Source organism: Atractosteus spatula, chromosome 8, assembly GCF_055471065.1.
Source record: "Atractosteus spatula isolate fAtrSpa1 chromosome 8, fAtrSpa1.hap1, whole genome shotgun sequence".
Taxonomy (NCBI): Eukaryota; Metazoa; Chordata; class Actinopteri; order Semionotiformes; family Lepisosteidae; genus Atractosteus; species Atractosteus spatula.
The window spans coordinates 46,380,036-46,398,341 of NC_142713.1; the positions used below are offsets into that span (position 1 = coordinate 46,380,036).

The 18,306-nt window shown below is 35.6% G+C and overlaps 2 protein-coding genes across 4 annotated transcripts; one reads left to right on the forward strand and one right to left on the reverse strand.

The window, feature by feature from the left end:
- Positions 1-64: 64 nt before the first annotated feature.
- Positions 65-2,196, forward strand: sco2 (synthesis of cytochrome C oxidase 2). The gene is made up of 2 exons (XM_088924236.1): positions 65-115; positions 899-2,196. Exon 2 carries the CDS (start codon positions 949-951, stop codon positions 1,900-1,902), a length of 954 nt encoding a protein of 317 aa, XP_088780362.1. The 5' UTR covers positions 65-115; positions 899-948; the 3' UTR covers positions 1,903-2,196.
- A 926-nt stretch (positions 2,197-3,122) lies between these two features.
- Positions 3,123-18,008, reverse strand: ncaph2 (non-SMC condensin II complex, subunit H2). 3 transcript variants are annotated; one of them, XM_088924234.1, is made up of 21 exons: positions 17,850-18,008; positions 17,117-17,244; positions 15,928-16,029; positions 15,689-15,744; positions 15,052-15,133; positions 13,862-13,933; positions 13,352-13,425; positions 12,452-12,597; positions 11,805-11,897; positions 10,824-10,915; positions 10,610-10,681; positions 10,419-10,485; positions 9,694-9,801; positions 9,378-9,425; positions 9,118-9,188; positions 8,838-8,955; positions 7,071-7,148; positions 5,444-5,493; positions 5,251-5,352; positions 4,711-4,860; positions 3,123-4,351 (listed from the first exon to the last, which is right to left on the reverse strand). In XM_088924234.1, the coding sequence occupies exons 2-21, from the start codon at positions 17,228-17,230 to the stop codon at positions 4,208-4,210; spliced, it is 1,839 nt and encodes a 612-aa protein (XP_088780360.1). In that variant the 5' UTR covers positions 17,231-17,244; positions 17,850-18,008; the 3' UTR covers positions 3,123-4,207. The 3 variants fall into 3 exon arrangements, with proteins under 3 accessions (XP_088780360.1, XP_088780358.1, XP_088780359.1); XM_088924232.1 differs by having other exon boundaries at positions 11,805-11,900; XM_088924233.1 differs by lacking the exon at positions 17,850-18,008 and having other exon boundaries at positions 11,805-11,900; positions 17,117-17,338.
- Positions 18,009-18,306: the final 298 nt, after the last annotated feature.

The window sequence follows — 18,306 nt, forward strand, 5'->3', positions numbered from 1 at the left end:
GTATTATTTCAACATTCGGTGTTGTCAGTATTATTGAATCTGCGCCTCAACACATACCGTTTGGTTTACTTTAAATGCTGTTGTACAACCATGTGACATTGCGCGCGGAGGTCAGGTAAGCCGGCAGTTTTAGTATATTTACTACCTTATAAAATAATAAGGGTTAATGAAGATGTTAAACAGTTAAATATAAATTAGTGATTAGCAAATTATGTCAAATACTGGGAAGGAGGTGAAGCACTCGAGAATGTATTGGCATTGAATTCTTTGCTTTATCGACTTTGTAACTATACTTTGAGAGTAAAGCGCTTTGCCAAGTGATTTTGCAGGAAATTAAGTGCAGCGAAACAAAATAGAGCATTACAACACAAAAGACAAACGTTATGAGCTGACATGATGATTTTTTTATTTACAAAATGTGGGAAGAGGTGGGATGAGGTTCTTAATAAATCTTATCTAAATAATAGCTGAGGTTAACATTCTTATCTGTTTACATTGTCCCTGCCTCGTTTTCAAGGTTAGAAGCAAAAGCAGTTCTTGAGTATAAATGTACTGTGTTTAATGACTGCGGTTCCTGTACTTGTTAATATTAAGTTAATATTTTGTCTACTACAATATATCTCGAAATATACGGTTCTAGACTGAATTATCTGTCCAATCAAACTGTATCACATTTAATCTCTTGTTCTTTCATGAAATGGATTTGTCATTTAACTTTAAATATTATTTTCAAAAATGTAAACCTAGTAATCAAACTTGTGTGCTGGACTTCCCAAAATTCAAAAGTCTGAATAAGAAATTATATTTTTATTATTAAAATGTTAAAGAATGTTTGGTTCAGATTAAATCTGTTGTCAATATACGAAATCTACAAACTAAAGCATTTTTTGTTTTGTAGATATACTGATCTAGACATTACATCAAAGACTACAGCATCAAAACTCAAGGATGCACTGCCTTCTGAACTACAGAAGACTGAGCCTACCCATTACTTGTGGAAGCCTGTTGATTTCTGGCTCTAATTATTTAAGATGTCTGGGATCTTCCAGGCCCAGCTGTAAGGAAGCCGTATTCCAAGTTCAAAGGTCCCTGTCAATGACATTTGGTTCCTGTCATGGGTTAAAATACATGAACAATGGCTTGTTCAGAATTGCCGGACCGATGGATAGGTATAAACTGTACTGTTCTAGTTTTTCACTTCCAAGACCGTTTTCACAGGGAGCTCCAAATGGCAACTCTTCAAAGTCCGCATCCACACCTCAGATCAAATTAAAAACTCGCCTGCTTGTGACTTTGATTTTCGGAGGCAGCATTTTAGCCACCTGGTACTGTGTGCGATCTGAGAAGGAAAAGAAAGAACAGCTGCGGAGAATTGAGCAGCTGAGGAAAGTGGCAATTGGGCAGGGAGACTTCGACCTGGTGGACCACCATGGGAGGCCAAGGACCAAGAAGGACTTCTTGGGTCAGTGGGTTCTCATGTACTTCGGTTTCACTCATTGTCCGGATATCTGTCCTGATGAGCTTGAGAAGATGTCCAGCGTGGTCAGTATTCTGGATGAACACAAGGAGCTCCCACGGGTGCAGCCCATTTTTGTCACAGTAGACCCAGAGAGGGACGACATTAAGGCCATGGCAAATTATGTGAAAGATTTCCACCCTCGTCTTCTTGGGCTGACAGGGACTCCCGAGCAGGTGAAAGCAGCTGGGAAGGCTTACAGAGTGTACTATAGCATGGGCCCAAAGGATGATGACAATGACTACATAGTAGATCACACCATCATCATTTATCTTCTCAATCCAGATGGGCTTTTCCTGGATTATTACAACAGAAGCAAATCTGATAAGCAAATTGCAGAGAGTATCAAAAAGCACATGCAAACATACGTGAAGTTATTCACTTAGAAACAGAATTTGCAATAATGCTCCAGGAGGGACCTTTGGAATAACACAATCCAGTCAAACCATGGAAAGAAAGGTTTCCAATAGGTTCTATGGGGGAGACAGTTTTGTGCAGTCACTGAGTGGCCAAACCACAATGCTCTATTCTTTTCAATAAGTGTAAATTGTACTGTTGGTTTTAGTGGGTCAATTTACAGTTTTATCATCACTCCTGTTTATATATATATATGTTATGTATGCGCTGGTGTACAGTGCTTTTAGCTACTGAAAAGTGATTAGTAAATGTATTAATACAAATAATCGGTATTGTTGTGACATTCTTAAAATTTACATTTTTTAGCTCAACAGCATCCATCCATCCGTCCATTTTTTTAAACCGCTTTATCCAGCAGAGGATCACCAACAGGCTCAAGGCAGGATACAACCTAGGCAGGATCCCAGTCCATCGTAGGGCACACACACAGACTTCTCAAGCTTTTATAAAGTATGTCATTCAAAGTTTCAGTATATGAATAATATGTACAAATATCAACATACTTTATATGATCATATAATATTTCCAAGTTCATCCTACAACTTGCTGCTAATATGAGATTTAAATGTATGCTTTCTGTTAGCACAACTTTCATAAATAATGCCTAGTTCTTTTAAGAATTTTAACCATTATATCTCTTCTAAAAAAATAGAACAGCTTATTTTGCATAAAATAGTGCAAATAAAAAATGAGTTTCTAACTCATACAAAAGAGATATCACAAGAATTACTAAAGCTTTTCAGTCTTCATAAGAATCTCCAGAATGCACAGTAACCTATCCAAAAACTATTACATTGTGAACAAAGATTCCAATCTAAATCCTTAACAATTCCTAATAATCAGGATAATATACTGGCCCAGATATAACATCTAAAAATAGGCTAGAAACATGTTTTAAAAAATATATACAGCATATACAATATTATTTCTAAGATATATGGCATTTACTTATTTGGATGAAATTCTAATAGGTTTATGAGAACTGAACTCACAATTCAAACTATTGTTCGCAATCAGATCTTATTACCCACCGCAAATTAACCAACCTCGAGGATTTTCAGGAAGGGAACTCTTACAAGGGATTATTGTACTTTGATGACTGGTTTTTGAGATACATTTAATATTGTTATCCTTAATAACAATTCTCTAAACATAATCATTTGAAACTGTGTTCAAAGACAGTTGGTTCAAGTCAATATGACAATTTTATTTTTACCCAGTGCTGAAAATGACACTTTGGAAAGTTGTAATCCCATTGTTAAGTATTTTTTTACAAAAATATTTGGCTCCTACATAAATACATTACATTTTATATACTGTATATAAAGATAGAAGGGCAGAGAAAGGGTACTGCAAAACACTGTGTACTTGATAGATTTGCTTAGTTCCTAACTTACATGAAACCAAATTATACAGACAACGCATCAACATTTTTTACAGCATTAGAACTGATGTCCAAAATCTAACAAACCAACACGAGACAGGATTTCAAATGCTGAAAGAAATTCAGTTGTAACTAATGATGTTTATATTTCTAAAAGCAGCTATGACAACTTGATTACGGTCAAAATAATTTATAAACTTTTTTCAATTGCATGCAATGCCGAAAAATACAATGCAGTTTAGATAAATGTACATTGTGGCAGTAAAATCAATGATTAAATGTTGCTTTTGCTGTAGCTTTATTTTATATCATGTCATTTAATTTTACAGACAACTAAAAAAAAAAAATCTAATTCAGGTGAGCAAAAAGTTTTATGAAGAGTAGAAATAAAAACCTAGGCTCATGAGAGATTCACCCAGTAAAGCCCCATAGTCCAGACGTCACTGCTTGGTGTCTGGGTTATGTCCTTAGCTGAATGTCGCCAGGATCCCCAATGGCTATGCACAGTTGACCAAGAGTCACCAGGGCCTGGTCAGGACTTCCTCAGCCTGCTGCACGGCAGTACCTCCTAGGCGTTGACGTGTGCCTACAAGTTTGCACCATTGTCAGCGATAGAGGATCCCCCCTCCCATGACACCTGCATGACACTGTGCAGTTGCATTTGCCATGATGAACAGTCCCAATATGTGTCCACGTTGAAGAAGTGTACTTAAAGGGCCTGGTTTTCCCCCCCATGGCATACCAGGGTTGGAGAAATAACATTAGGCTGATTAAGTTGGATTCCAAATTGGGTGGCACTAAAATACACAACTGGTGATTCCAAACCTATGAAAATTAGGAAAACCTGAGTTTTTTTTGCTCACAGTCTTGAAAATAAAGTTTCAAAATCATTATGTCGTCTCGGAAATGGAAGGAGCGGTGTATGTTTTAAATCTTTCATGGGCTTGCCGTTTGCTAAGCAGTGTAAGCGCCATTGAATCAAGAGATTCTTCCAGTCCTGGTTTTTCATGTATCTCCACAGTGTAGTCATTGGCCTACAAGGAAAGAAATAATGCATTATTTATAAAGATAGTAGGTGTAGAATACTAGCATTTATTGTACTTTAAAACACAAAAAATGTTATTAGTTCCTACTATATACTCATTTTTTTAAATGAATGCCTCTTGGTACTGTGTATGATTTATCACAACATACATTTTAAATAATACTAAAAATAAGTTATATCCTAAACAAGGTAATATGAAATGTATGCTATAGCTCTTGCACAGAAAGTTAATTTTTAGCTTCTCCATGTTTGTAAACAGCTATATTATAGTTTTCAAATAATACATAAACATCAGTTTGGAAAAGCAGCAACATGAGTCCTCATAGGCTGAGGAGTGTAAGTACTTACAAGCTGCAGAGATGCCAACATGTACCGGCACACCTCGTATTCCTCTTTCCCTTTCACAATTGAAGCAAATGTGCGCCTCTCTCCAACGCTGTCAAAGGCACTTATGATCTTTCCCCCATAGTCATGGATGTCAAATGCTAACCTTTCTTCCTATATAGGAAAGAAAATTTAAAGGCAATCATACCTATCTTAAACTTGCATTTTTAATTAATACCATATGAAACAATTTAATTCAAATTTATTTGATACTAGATGTGAAAGGCCTGTGAATTTAAAACCTATCAATACAGATCCTGTTTTCAATAAAGAACAATTGCAGATAAGCTCTTAAACTATAGTAAGAATGAGGGTTGGTATTTCTTTTCCATTTCTTTGTTCCTGTTCTTTGTTAAGATGTATGGTTTAAAATTAAACCATTTGAGATGTCATTTAAAAAATAGTTACTGTAAATATTAAGGGGTTTACTTGCTATTAATATTTAAATGGGACAGTTCACAATTACATTAAATTCAATCAAAATTAAGAACAATGAAAAACTACCTGTGCTGTTAGGTGGGGACCCATTTTGTCTTCCCATTCTTTTATCTTTAGAGACAAAGCTGTCTCTTGAGCATACTTCTGTGACTCAGCAATAAATAGTTCCTGCAAAAGACAAATGAATATGATGTGAAACTGATGCGAAACACTCATTTTGGTGTTCTGAAATATTTGGATATTTCAGTGACATACATACCACATGTTTTAGGATCAGATCTTCATAAGATGACCCTTCTCTTTCAGGTGCTGAAAGAAATGAATTATACATTTTAATACAGTTTGTCTTCGCTTTATTCATTTCATTTTAAAAAATACTAATGTAATGTTTCATCAGATTGCAAGCCAAAAAACATGAGTTCATTTTCTGATAAGAATCTGATATTTTTCATATTAAGCCGACAATTTACAGTCTATTATGAACTGTCTTCAGTGTCACCTCACGTATAATAATGTAACGCTCCGGGGTTCACGTGGGTATGCGCCCTCGCCTCTGCCGCCTCGGGTCGGCCCCCCACCGTTGGGGACTCGAACCCGGGCCTCTGGCTTTACTCAACAGGGACCCAGCCACTTGAGCCAAAGGGAAATCTCCCGTCAGCTCGATGGCAGAGGTCCCTGCTATTCACTGTGAAGGGCGGTGACGTCACCGCGCTGGTAAGCCGGCTCTCACAACCAATGGTGGCCGTATGCGTTACACTAACTTGTCTCTAAATTAAATTTAGGACTTTAAAGTGGAATGCCAACAACACTTTAAATAAGAACACACAGTTTACTGTACTTCATGGGCTCCTGGAAACAGAACTGCTGCTTTGCTGATTGACAAGACAGGGGAGCTTAACAACATAGGCTCTACATAATGTACTGTATATTGTTGTTTATAATACACACATTTTGTTAAATCTTTGCAGATTTGACTGCAAGGATAAATCAACTGATGCATCCTCCAAACCAAATTTTCTTTCCATGTATATTCAGCTGGGGCTTTGGGAGTGACACTGGGTTTCAGTGTCACCTGGGAGTGACAATGGGTATTTATTGTGATCTCTCAAGATAATTTAATACCTCACCCAATTTAGGTTGCTTAAACAAAGGGGGTGAATACTTATTAATCACGTAACTTTCAGATTTTAATTTTTAATATAATTCTGAAAACATCTAAATACTTTATTTCATTTTAACATAATAGAGAATTACTTCTACAGGTGTGGAAAAAAATCCCATTTAAATATGCTTTAATTTGACTTGGCAACACAGCAGAACGAGAAATAATCAATGGGAGGTGAATACTTTCTGAAGGCACTGTATATTGATATTATAGCACGTATTCTGTAATATACAATATTTTCACTGGGAAATTACGTATGGCCTTTGATTCATGTCAGGACTTTGTCATCAATACATTCATTAAATATGTCTTAATTAAATACAATATGTAGAATTATTTTAATTCTATGTATTTAATTATGTAAGCAGAATCAGTGTATATATATATTATTTTGTGCCCAGTGAATTTGCAGGCTTTGAAATACAGCGCGCCTATCCGTAACCATTTAAATATGAAAATTACAACATTGAGCTTTTACTTGACTTCAAAACCCTTTGAAAGACAAAGGCATAACCTTTAGCAGTACTGAATAACTACAAGATAACTGGAATAAAAGTGTTGAATTAATGCCTAAAAGTTCATTTAAGTTTTCTACCATTATTACTCTTATATAAGCTCTTTTAATGTTAAAGGTATAAGGACTTTTTGTTGATCAAGACAGATAGGAGGAGGACACAAATAGGAAACATCACATTCTGTTGAAATGGAATAAAACTTTCACCTGTTGCAACCACTTCCAGGTCCTCCGCTCTCTGTGCGGGACAGTCTTCGGCAAAGTCCTCGTGATCCGAAAAATCACCTAAAATAACAAATCTCCAGTTCAAAATCCAGAAAGATGTAGTAGGCTTATTAGGTAAACGTGAATTAAGAAACAGAAAGTTCAGTTTCATCATAATGAAAACAGTTCAGAAATGCATCACAAACATTTTCCTTTGATATTATACACTGCTTAAGAATTAACCTGTGGGTACATAAGCTCTGAAAGATTATGAAAGGCACACAGCTAAGAAAATTGTTAAGCTCACATACCCTTTTACTCAATGCTTGCTAAGAAATTAAGACAAAACAGTGCATCCATCACTTTTGAATTTGTGAACATCTAAGACATGGGGGTTTGCCAATTCTAAACATACTGTATCATGCCATGACTGGTAATGCAGAAAAAGAACGCTCAGTATGAGTACCTAGGATCTAACCATCATCAAAATGACTACTAACTGCTAAGAAACACCAGTGGTTAACAGTGATCAGATCAACTACCTGTAAAGACTTAAAGGGCTATCACCTTTGAAGGGACTACTTTCTAACAGCAATCACAACTGCTACCACAACTGCAAGTATAGGAAACTCACAAACCTAATCACAGTCATAAACCACCAGTATATTACAAAGATTTAAATTAATTGTTTAAGTGTGGGGGTGGATGCACATCGTCACAAATAAAGTGTGGTTTCTTGCGATTAACAGTTTCTTGTCTGTTTTGGTAATTTTAGAGCATATATATATATCTATATATTAGAGCATATAAGTATTTGCCTCCAAGAACCTTAATCACTCTCTTATTAAATCATTTTTAGTATGACAATGTCAGGATACACTATAGAATTTAACACACTTTTCTATAGTGCAGAATTTTATTTTACATTACTCATAGAAGTCTGTGCCCTTATAAATGTCTATTTTCTTGTTGTTATGCTTCCAAGAAGCGAACAACTATAGTTGCTTGTGTTTGAATCCTGGGCGGCCTAGAGGCTTCATAATGAGGAGCTATACTGGTGGAGACAAACCATAAAATTTGCAATGCAAGTTACAGCTCCTGGGTCCACAAGATGGCAGCCTAGACTGCATAATCGAAAACATTTCAAACACTTCAGCAATGTGTTTCTACAAAGTAATGACTGATATGTTCTATTTGCCTCATTTGAATACAATTTTGTTCTAGCATTATTACGACTACTCATCTGTTTGGCTGGCACTTTTATCCAAAGTTATTTACATTTGCACCTTTTTATGGGTATAGGTATTTTGCTGCAGCAACCTGAGCAAAAGACCCTGCTCCAGCATGCAACATCAGTGCCCAGCCAGCCACAAACTTCCAGAACAAGCCTGGTCACTTCCCCTCGCTGTTGTTTATGGTCAGTGTGCTTGTCTTCATTATCTAATTTTCCTGGTAACCATTTTTAAGAATTTTAATTCAAAAAGTATTTGCACAAAAGGGTCTTTTACAGTCACAGTCAACAAAATGTCTAATAAAGCATATGGGTATTACCTTCGTTTAGGCTATCGTACAATAATATAAAGAATAGGGAAACCTTAAGAATTAACCATTAACCTTTGCCTCTTATCAATATCAGATGTCAACAGGCATCGTGAAATAAGACAAAAATGAACAGAAAATCCAGGGCTCATGTTGGTGAGAACGACTTACACCATTTGCCAAGCAAAGGCCGAGTAGCCAAATGTGGGAAATACGCCAAGTACCACTTACCCCCTCCATCATTGTCTAGGTAATCGTCATGTCGAACTTCTTCAGCTTCATTTTGCTCTTCTGCATTTACCAGTTCTTTGTTTTGCAGCTCATTACATTTTTCAAAATATATAGTTCCCTGAAAGAAAAATACTTTTACAACTTTGAAACCCACTGTAAAAAAAATTAAATTAAAGCCCTGAATTGGAAAATTCACTGACAAATGCATACATCACAGATTCTTACACATAAGGCTACAATTTTAATACCTTCATAATGCAAGTATAATGTATCAACTTACTGTTTTCCTCTTTAACATTTTTTGTGCTGCTAGCCTTTCTTTCACTTGCTTGCAGTGCAACTCCTCCAAGTCTGTAAAACAAACAATTTAACTGATAATTGTGAAATAATTTATCTTGCACTGTTAACATATTCATTTTTTAATCTGATATTTTAAGACTCTTCTGATCACAAGCATTTGAGAAAACAAAATACTGAAATTATGTTGTACAAACAAAATGCTCACAAAACATGCAATGTTGTAAAGAAAAAAAACATTACCTGCAAATGTAGGTCCCTTCTTAATCTTCCGGCCAGAGGATTCAGAAGCTAAAATTACATTAAAAATTACTAAATGAATTCAAATCCATGATCAAAATGCTTTAAAATATTCAGATTTACCATAAGACACATTAAGATTGAAAAAGGAATAGTACATCTCTTTCCAAAAGGTACAGCTCTATTGTACAAGGCCACACGTTAAAGACTAATACCTGTACATTTTGTACCTTTTTAAGTACAACTCTTCCTAACAAAAAAGCAAACATCCTCCATAGATATATTAAGTAGTAGATAACAGATAGATTAGTCTACTCACACACTCCAGAGAACCACTTCAGGAAATCCAGCAGCTTATTAGGAACTTTTCTTTTTCTCTTATTTCCTTCTACTTCCTGAACACGCTGAGGGATTATATAATATCTGCCTGGTGAAAGCAAGAATTAAATATCAAAGTTAATGGGATTTATAGAATATATTGAAACATACATTGTCTTTTACCTATACTCATCTGCAGTTCACATATACGACACCTCTTATAACACCTATGAGCTTTTTACTTAATGTGGATCATACATACATAACTAGGTTAGTTTTTATCACAAAGCAAAAGATCTTGTCATGTTCAAACAAGTACTGTGCATCAAAAGCAACATATCTCTAGTTAAGCACATATGATTTTAGTTAAAGTATATGGATTTTGGATACTCAAAGCTTTGGTATTATTCCAATTATTCATTCATGATTGACCGTCATAGAATTGAGTGATTTTGGCTATTGAATTAATGCCTAATCATCTCAATAGTGAGAACAATGACTGGGCACAAGTGATGAGGTGATTTAACTTGCTGAATGTCGATCCTGCTGAAAATCAACATGGAAAAACAGTCAAAACAGCAAGAGAGAAGTGTTTTTGTTAGGTCGTACATTGGAGCATTGACAACCTGTACAGCTTGTATTGCCTCAAAGAGTAGCCACACTTGCTACTAGCTTGTGCCTTTCACCATAGACTTCTTGTTGATGATAAATATAAGCAACACCAACCTTTCTTTAAGGGCTTGTCTTCAGAGGCTTTGAAAGGATCAAGACTTTTCCACGGGTCCAGAATTTCCTAAAAAAGAGAGATTGTATTTATTACTGTATGTTACTATAGGTAGTAGAAAAAAGTAGTAATGTCAAAACCATCCCCACGCCTTTGCAGTAATAAATGTGACTAATAATTTGATGCATATTACCAGTACTTTATCCTTCTCGTTTTCAGATGGTACAGGAGGACGTTCCCTTAGCATACGTCTATCACCAGAGATCTTGAAGAACACAGAAAGAATAGCAATTTGAATACAATATATCTTCTATACGGACATGACTGGTTGCCAGACATACTTGGCAACCTTAATAACAGCCATGCTTTCATCGTTGGGAGGAAATGGAGGAAAGAAAGAATCGTACCTGATGTCGCTCAATGTGTATGTCATGCACTGGTCCAACTTCCACATCCATCTCATTGTCATCTCCTTGTGGATCAAAAGCTTCCCCTGCATCTTCATAGTGGTTTTAATCAGCATCGGAAGAAAATAAAAAAAGGGAAATTTAATTATTGATATATAGGTAGACATGATACCATGACAGAAAATTAAATGCCTGGTCATATTTTAGGCAACAGGACATTTTCTAGTAAGTAAAATAAAAAGTCAGAAAAATAAATTGATATTTAGCATAAGAAATCATCTCACCATGATGTCAACAGTTTTAGCCAGTTTTTAGTAGTATTAGTAGTATTTGTTTTGTCCGTCATCCATAAGTAGTGAGCAGAACTCAAAATCAAAATCACCAATATCCTGGGTGATTGTGTTAATTCAATTTGCCATTGTCCAGCCAGATAAGAGTTTCTGGAGCCAAAAAAGCTTCTGAAGCACTGACACATTCTTTTATAAATGTTTCTTGTGACCGAGCTCAAAGTTTTATGATGCTGTCCATTTCCTTTCATGGTATCGTGAAAACTGTTCACTGCACATCTAAATTCTTTTTAAGTGCCTAAATTCTGTCTGTACTGACAGTTCCTTACAATTCTCCAGATTTAATTTTCTTTGTAGTGTATGTCTGTGATGTTTTTTCACAAATAAAATTGCTTCTCTACAAATCAGGCAAAAAAGCTTGTTCCATCTCTACAAAAAAATAATTTGCCAATTTTTCATCTAAAACATATACAGTACATTTGCATCTACTTCTCCTAGCAGTGTCCTTTAAAAATAAATTGTGTTCACTTATGTTCACGCTAACTACAACATAAGAGTCCAGTAACTGAAAATTAACATTTACCAAACACAACCAATACACAGTACCATCAGTATAAAGTAATGCATCACAGCCACGATGTTAAAAAATGACACAAATGTTCAAGTCATTACACATCCACCATATGAACTTTACCTTCTTCAGAGATATTCAGAGCTGGTTCTAAAGCCTCATGGTCACTCACTTCTTGTAGAACCATCCTGTTGACATCCATGGCATCTTCATGTACTACTAGAATCAGAGAGCTTGATTACTGTTATTATATCAATAGGGGCAATAGTAATGTCAATCCATTTCTTGTCATATCACTGGTTACTGGATTTTATTCACGCACAGTAAAAAAGGACTCTGCTGTGGACACGTTTCATAACTTTATTAGTTTCTCTTTTGCTTCCAAACTGTTCTTAAAAAGTAAAGCTTTAAAAATAAAAGACTGACTTCAGTCAAGATTAATATAAGCAAAAACGAAAGCGATGTGTTTCAAAAACTCCATGACCTATGACAGAGAGGGTGCTGATTCATAATCAAAATCAAAAGCAACAATGCTTGGGCAAAGTATGTAGTCAGATCAAAGATTCAAACGTTTGCATCACCTAAATCGCACAGCCCACTCACGTTAGACCCTCTAGACAAAATAGCCAATTGATATTGGGTATCTGTATTGATATAGGGTATTTGTATGATCTACATAATGTATGGATGCATCCATGAAGCAAGTTCAATAGAACAATAAGCCCCTTTACATTTTAAAGACTTCCATAGGTTCTAGAGAGTAATTTTACCTGAATTATCTTTGTGGTTTATCTGTAAATTCCATAAAGACTGGGAAGTATCTCCAGCAGCAACCAGCAGGAAGGTCCCATTTCCATGGGGAGTGGAATTATGCATACGAAAATCACTGTAGCTCGCTAGAATCTCACATTTGTTGCTACAAAACATGAATAAAATGTTATTTAATGACAATGCTTATTTTTAAAACTGTCAAATATTTTTTTAAATGTACTGTATATGAAATGTAACCACATCAGAATTTAAATGGCAAAAAATACTACATTTCTAAAGCAGTCATAAACTCTACAACAATAAAGATGTAAAACAACAGAGTAATTTGCAGAGAATAAAATAAAAGTTCTGCATTTTCTTTAGCATCCTTTATCTCAGTTCATGATTTCCAGTTATGTAGCTTACACATGGAGCTTTGCCAGAGGTGATGTGAATTAAAAACTGGGCCCAAATATGAAAATTCACATATGTTCAATCCTGGATTGGGATTTTGGTACATTTACCTTCAATATATAAACCAGTATACATTTCTGCTATTGAAGAACTTCCACATTAAAATATTTGCAGTAAGTCTTCTTATTCAATTGCTATTTTCTTTCTTTCTGGCAAATGGCAGACTGAATGTGTTAATTCTTGTATGTTTTAAGAGCCTTTCTGTTCATCTATATCCTGCACTATAGCTTCGTTTCTAAGCACTTTATTTGAAATGATACGGTTCTTCAAAGTGAGTTAACGTTTGTATCATTATCATGAATTTGATTCCATTAATCATTAAGACAATAACAGAACACTCAGAGCTCAATTATCCCTTTGGGTGCAATTCAGATGAAAATAGTATTCTAAAGAGCCCTTCAAAGTTGATAACCTGCTCAGATATTTGAAAAACGATTAGTCTCTACCTGAGGAGATTTATTTTATTTTCTTCGTCTGGTGGACTCAAAGCCAGGGGTGTTAGAGGAGCTATTGTCAATGTCTGAAAATTTGAAATTAAAAAGTAAGTACATGGTAGTAGTGACATATAAAGCTGACAACACAGTTATTTGTTTTAAAGCTTCAATGATCTTTACAGTGACTTGAAATATTTTCTGCTATTTTAGACCACAGTTAATACAATTTGCATTTTCAATACAGTAGGGTCTCCACAAATAATTCTAATGAATACATTTAATAAAAAATAGAGAACTAAATTGACATCAAGCAAAAAGAAAACCAATGAAAGTATATGTACAACTTTCATTTATTGTGTTATTTAATTTTTAAGTGAACAGCTATATTTAGTGTATTTCGTCTTTCTATAAAGTTAATGATCCACTTTTCCTAAAAACTAAAATGCTATATAAATATGCTCAGCGCATCCTAGTTCCTGGAACAAAGGAAGAACAGCTGACATTCAAAGACTTGCAACTTACTTTGGAACCAATTTCTTTCCTGAGCTCACAATTTGTCTTGCTGTTGTCGCCAATGTCATCCAAAGAGAGAAGCTAAGAGGGAAAAATGAGACACTAAGTTTACCGTTGGGACTATAATACATAATTTGTTATTATGAAATGCTGTAATCTGCATGAAGTGCAGGTTCTCTGGCAGGGCAGTCAGTTACTCTAATGCACGAAAGACGTCACTGAATTAGAAAACAGGTGAGAGAATTAGGCCATAGAATTCAATTGTGATTCCTTCCAAATTTCTAATATTGCAGCTCCTGAAACCTACAACGTTCATCAACAGATGCTGCTGCCTGTAATGTATATAATTTAGTGATGTTGGAAATATAACCTAAAATAGCAGTATTTTAAAACAAAATAAGAGAAAATGTGCGTTTATTTTAACAGATGTTCCAGAAGGATGACGACAACCATGTTGTCTTTTGCCTTTTAACTTGTAATCCTCCATGACAATCCTTCCTGAAAAACTGTAAATTCCATAATAAGCTCCTATCTCTTAATTGTATTTGTCATTCTGCATTCTTCCTCCACTCTGTCTACACTTTTACAGCTTGCCTAATGACACATTCTGCATGGGGGTCCTAAATAACTAATTTTTCTGCTGGACGGTTGACACTCAAGCAAGCAGGTTAAGCCATAGCATAATACGCCCATCACATCAATATAAACATATATTTGGAAGATGCTTTTATCCACAGGGACTTACATTTTCATCCACTTATACAGCTGGATATTTTGCACGACCAATGATGTACATTTTTCAAGGGTACAGCAGCAGTGTCTCACCTGGGATTTGAACCTACAACCTTTCGATAACAAGTTCAGAACCTTAGCCATGACTATACACTGCTGTACTCACTACTCTAAAACAATGATTCATGAACTAGTTCAAGTTTATTTGTTATTTCAGCCATATGTAAGTATATAGAGGAGCGAGATATCATTCTCCAGGTCTACGGTGCGAACACAGACAAGACACTGACAAGACAATGCTATAGACAACAACCTACTCAAAAGTAGAGGTATCTGACCTCTCAAACATGTCAAAATAAGTCAAAAATCCTTCTTAGATATTCCATCCACTCCTTCTCCTTTGATGATTAATTAACTTTTGTCACAGAAAGCAGCATTTATAAATTAATAATCTGCTCAGAAATTACCTCCTCATCATCATTTCTGTATGCAAAAGTGGCATCATTATCTACACCATCCCGTCCAACAGATGGTGCTTGTTTGTCTCGCCTGGGATGAAAGAGAAACAAGATATATGACTTGCCTTTACACTGACATTTAAAAAGATCAACACAGTACTTCAAACTGAGGATACTTCATTAACCTACAATACTTGCCACTGTACTAATAATATAGCTACCTGGAAAAATATTTAACTTATATGCAAAGGGCAAAACAAAACATTCTAATCGTAAAGACGTATTTAAGATCACTTTATTAGCCATATACAATTTCTTGCATTAGGAATTTGATTTTTCACATACCCCAACTTGCTCTCCATGAGACACACAGACAGAGAGAAGCTTGGGGTCAGAGCACAGGGTCAGCCTTTGTACAGTGCCCCTGAAGCAGTTGGGGTTAAGGGCTTTGCTCATGAACCCAACAGAGTAGGATTCCTCTGCCGGCTGCGGGATTTGAACCGGCAACCTTCTAGCCACAGGCACAGATCCTTAGCTACAGGGCCACCTCTCCACCCCAGGGCAAATATAATACATAATGATATGAAACGTGATTGCAAATTACTGATCTAAAAAAAAACTTTGATTCAGAAGATTTCTTTATTACTTTTTATTTGAAATGAAGTCCAGGGCTCGATACACCAGAGAGTAAAGGTATTCCACCTAAAAACAAGCATAATTAAGAAATAAAGTTTCATATACTGTACATTTTTTTGTAAAATAGTATTTTTTTTCATTAAGAGATAAGAAATATGCAGAATTGTCTACATTGAAAACAAAGAACATAAAATAGACGCTAAGCATTAATTGCAACAGTTATGCTTAACTACTCAAATTTACACTCACCTTTTTACTGTATACACATGCCGACCCCTGAATAAGCAAAGCTGCCTCTGCGAAATTCATTGTTGTTGCACCATCATCAAAGGAAATTGGGATCTGATCCAACTATATAACAGAAAAAAATAACATTATCTACAGCTCGTCTCTTACGTAACATTCAACTTTTTCACCCTTAGCTATGCATCGGTTATGATTAATTGAATCTCTATAACATGAGAACCCTCTCAAATAACTGCAAACTGTAAAAGCATAAGTTAACTGGATTTATGCAAATACAAATGGAACATAAAACTGTTTACATAAAAGAGGAGGACAGGGCATCTGGTGTTTAGGAGCTAACTGTTCCCAGGATTCCATTCAGGTGTTTCTTGAAAAGGGGTATCAGCTCCAGCAACATGGCTGTGGAGCAACATCATTTTATGTAAAGAATTGCCTGCTGTTCTTGGTTTTCAGTGCACTCTCCCTTAGTTTCCACTTGTGTCCGCTGGCTCACGGTCCAGTGCTGATTCTGGGGAAGTCCACTGTGATGACTTTGTCAAAGTCTTTGTAACCTTTTAGCCCTCTCTGTTCAGAGAAGGTCCACTTCCTTAGGCCTGTCAGTGCAGGACATTCCTTTGAGCCCAGGAAGGGATCGGGTTGCTCTTCTCTTGACCGACTCTAAAGCAGCTTTGTTGTACCGTGGTGATCAAGATTGTAAACAATACACAAAATGAGGTTTTACTAGCGCATTGCACAATTTCTCCTGCATTCTCCAAAATTACATTTTCTCTTAATAGTGTCTAGAAAATAAATAAATTGGGCCTCACTGTGTAACCACAATAACTCTTTTGGAAAAAAGTAACCTTAAGCATAAAAAAGCACGATTAGGTGGACTACATAAGTACACTCAAGTTAAATTTTCCAGATTAACGTTGCTTTAGTGGAAAAAAAATAAGTGGATAGTCGGCTCTCCTGTATAAAAATTAAATTTAAATACACCCTGTAATGTAAAATCAGTGTTTACATTTTTTTCTTGCAATACAGAAGATAATTTCTTCCCCTTTTTGCATTTAAAGCAAAGATCTATGTAAACTCGACAGAATGTTAAAAATTCTTGGACATTCTGTGTGTTATTTTACATCTCAAAAAAAGGATCTATGTAGCAGCATCCAAAAACTGGCAACAATCAGTTTTGGTTTTAATCTGTTTTCACCTCATCCAGATATTCCTCCAACTCAGCAGCCACATTGACTTCCCAGTTCTTGCTCAGGTCTCTGATGGGTTGGAGGAGATGGTTGAACCGTGATTTTGCAGAATCGTTTATCATCTTTTTTCCCAGTCCTGGGAAACAACAACAGTCACAATATCAGCTAGACGTCTGTCTGACATAAGAATGTACTTGCCGTCAAAAGAGCTGCATTTTACTAATACACTGTTGTTTTATTATTGTTAAAAATTGTCTATTTGACCGCTAATGCGCGGTAAATTAATTCTAAATAATTCAAAATCGATTCGAAATTCGCCTGAATTTTGAGGGCACAGCAGTTTACATGTATTTTGTATTGGAAAAACATTTTTTTTATATTCTAATCGCTCTACAGCACAAGAACATTCATTTGTTAAATAACTTATATCAGATGCTATATTAATACACCTGATGTGATAAACCTAGCGATTTTTTATCAGCTTACAACATAACAAACTTACAACTAATTCCTTTCTTATGAAACAAGTAAAGGTTAATCAAGCTGACAGTTATATTACTACGTTTTACCACATTAAAACAATCGCCTTTTACCGACGGGATAAAAAACACAACTGAAAATAATTTTCGTAATACCCATTAACAACTGAATGTAAAGATAACCACTCCGGCACTAGCCCTCCATAAAGTACTAAATCTGCGCTTCCGTTTATTTAAAAAGTGAAACAAGTTTAACACTTACCTTTTCAAAGAATGCTTTCAAATAAAATTAGATTTGAGCAATATTGTACATGTAATAATATTCTGAAACCCCTTTCTTGATTGATCAGATTATTATGATTTATTAATTTTCCTCTGTGTGATTCAAAACAACCGCGCACCAGCCATTTTTGTTTTTCCCGCTTACGCGCCTTACGTAAGACGTCATAAGTACAGCACGCACAACAAGGAAGGCGGGGTGATGTTTGAATTCGGGAGGCATGAATTCGTTATGGACTTAGAAAACAGGAACATTGAAGTCTGTTTTACCGGTAGGAAATAGGAAAACAAGAAAGAGTGTTTCCTAGGAGAAAGATGTTCTACTGCATTAATAGGAGGAACCAAAGTAGGGCCAATTGCACCTCCAAATAGTTGAGATAGCAAATCGAAAGTTTCACAGTACTTAGATTTGCATAGTGTTTTGTGTACAGTCGTCTCGA

Excerpts from the sequence above, each read along its gene's own strand:
- sco2 (XM_088924236.1), top strand. The coding sequence starts at position 949 with ATGCACTGCCTTCTGAACTACAGAAGACTGAGCCTACCCATTACTTGT.
- ncaph2 (XM_088924232.1), bottom strand. The coding sequence starts at position 17,230 with ATGATAAACGATTCTGCAAAATCACGGTTCAACCATCTCCTCCAACCC. Across the intron at positions 16,030-17,116 it reads TGGAGGAATATCTGGATGAG|TTGGATCAGATCCCAATTTC; the intron begins GTGAAAACAGAT and ends TCTGTTATATAG. Across the intron at positions 4,352-4,710 it reads TGTTGGCATCTCTGCAGCTT|GCCAATGACTACACTGTGGA; the intron begins GTAAGTACTTAC and ends CTTTCCTTGTAG.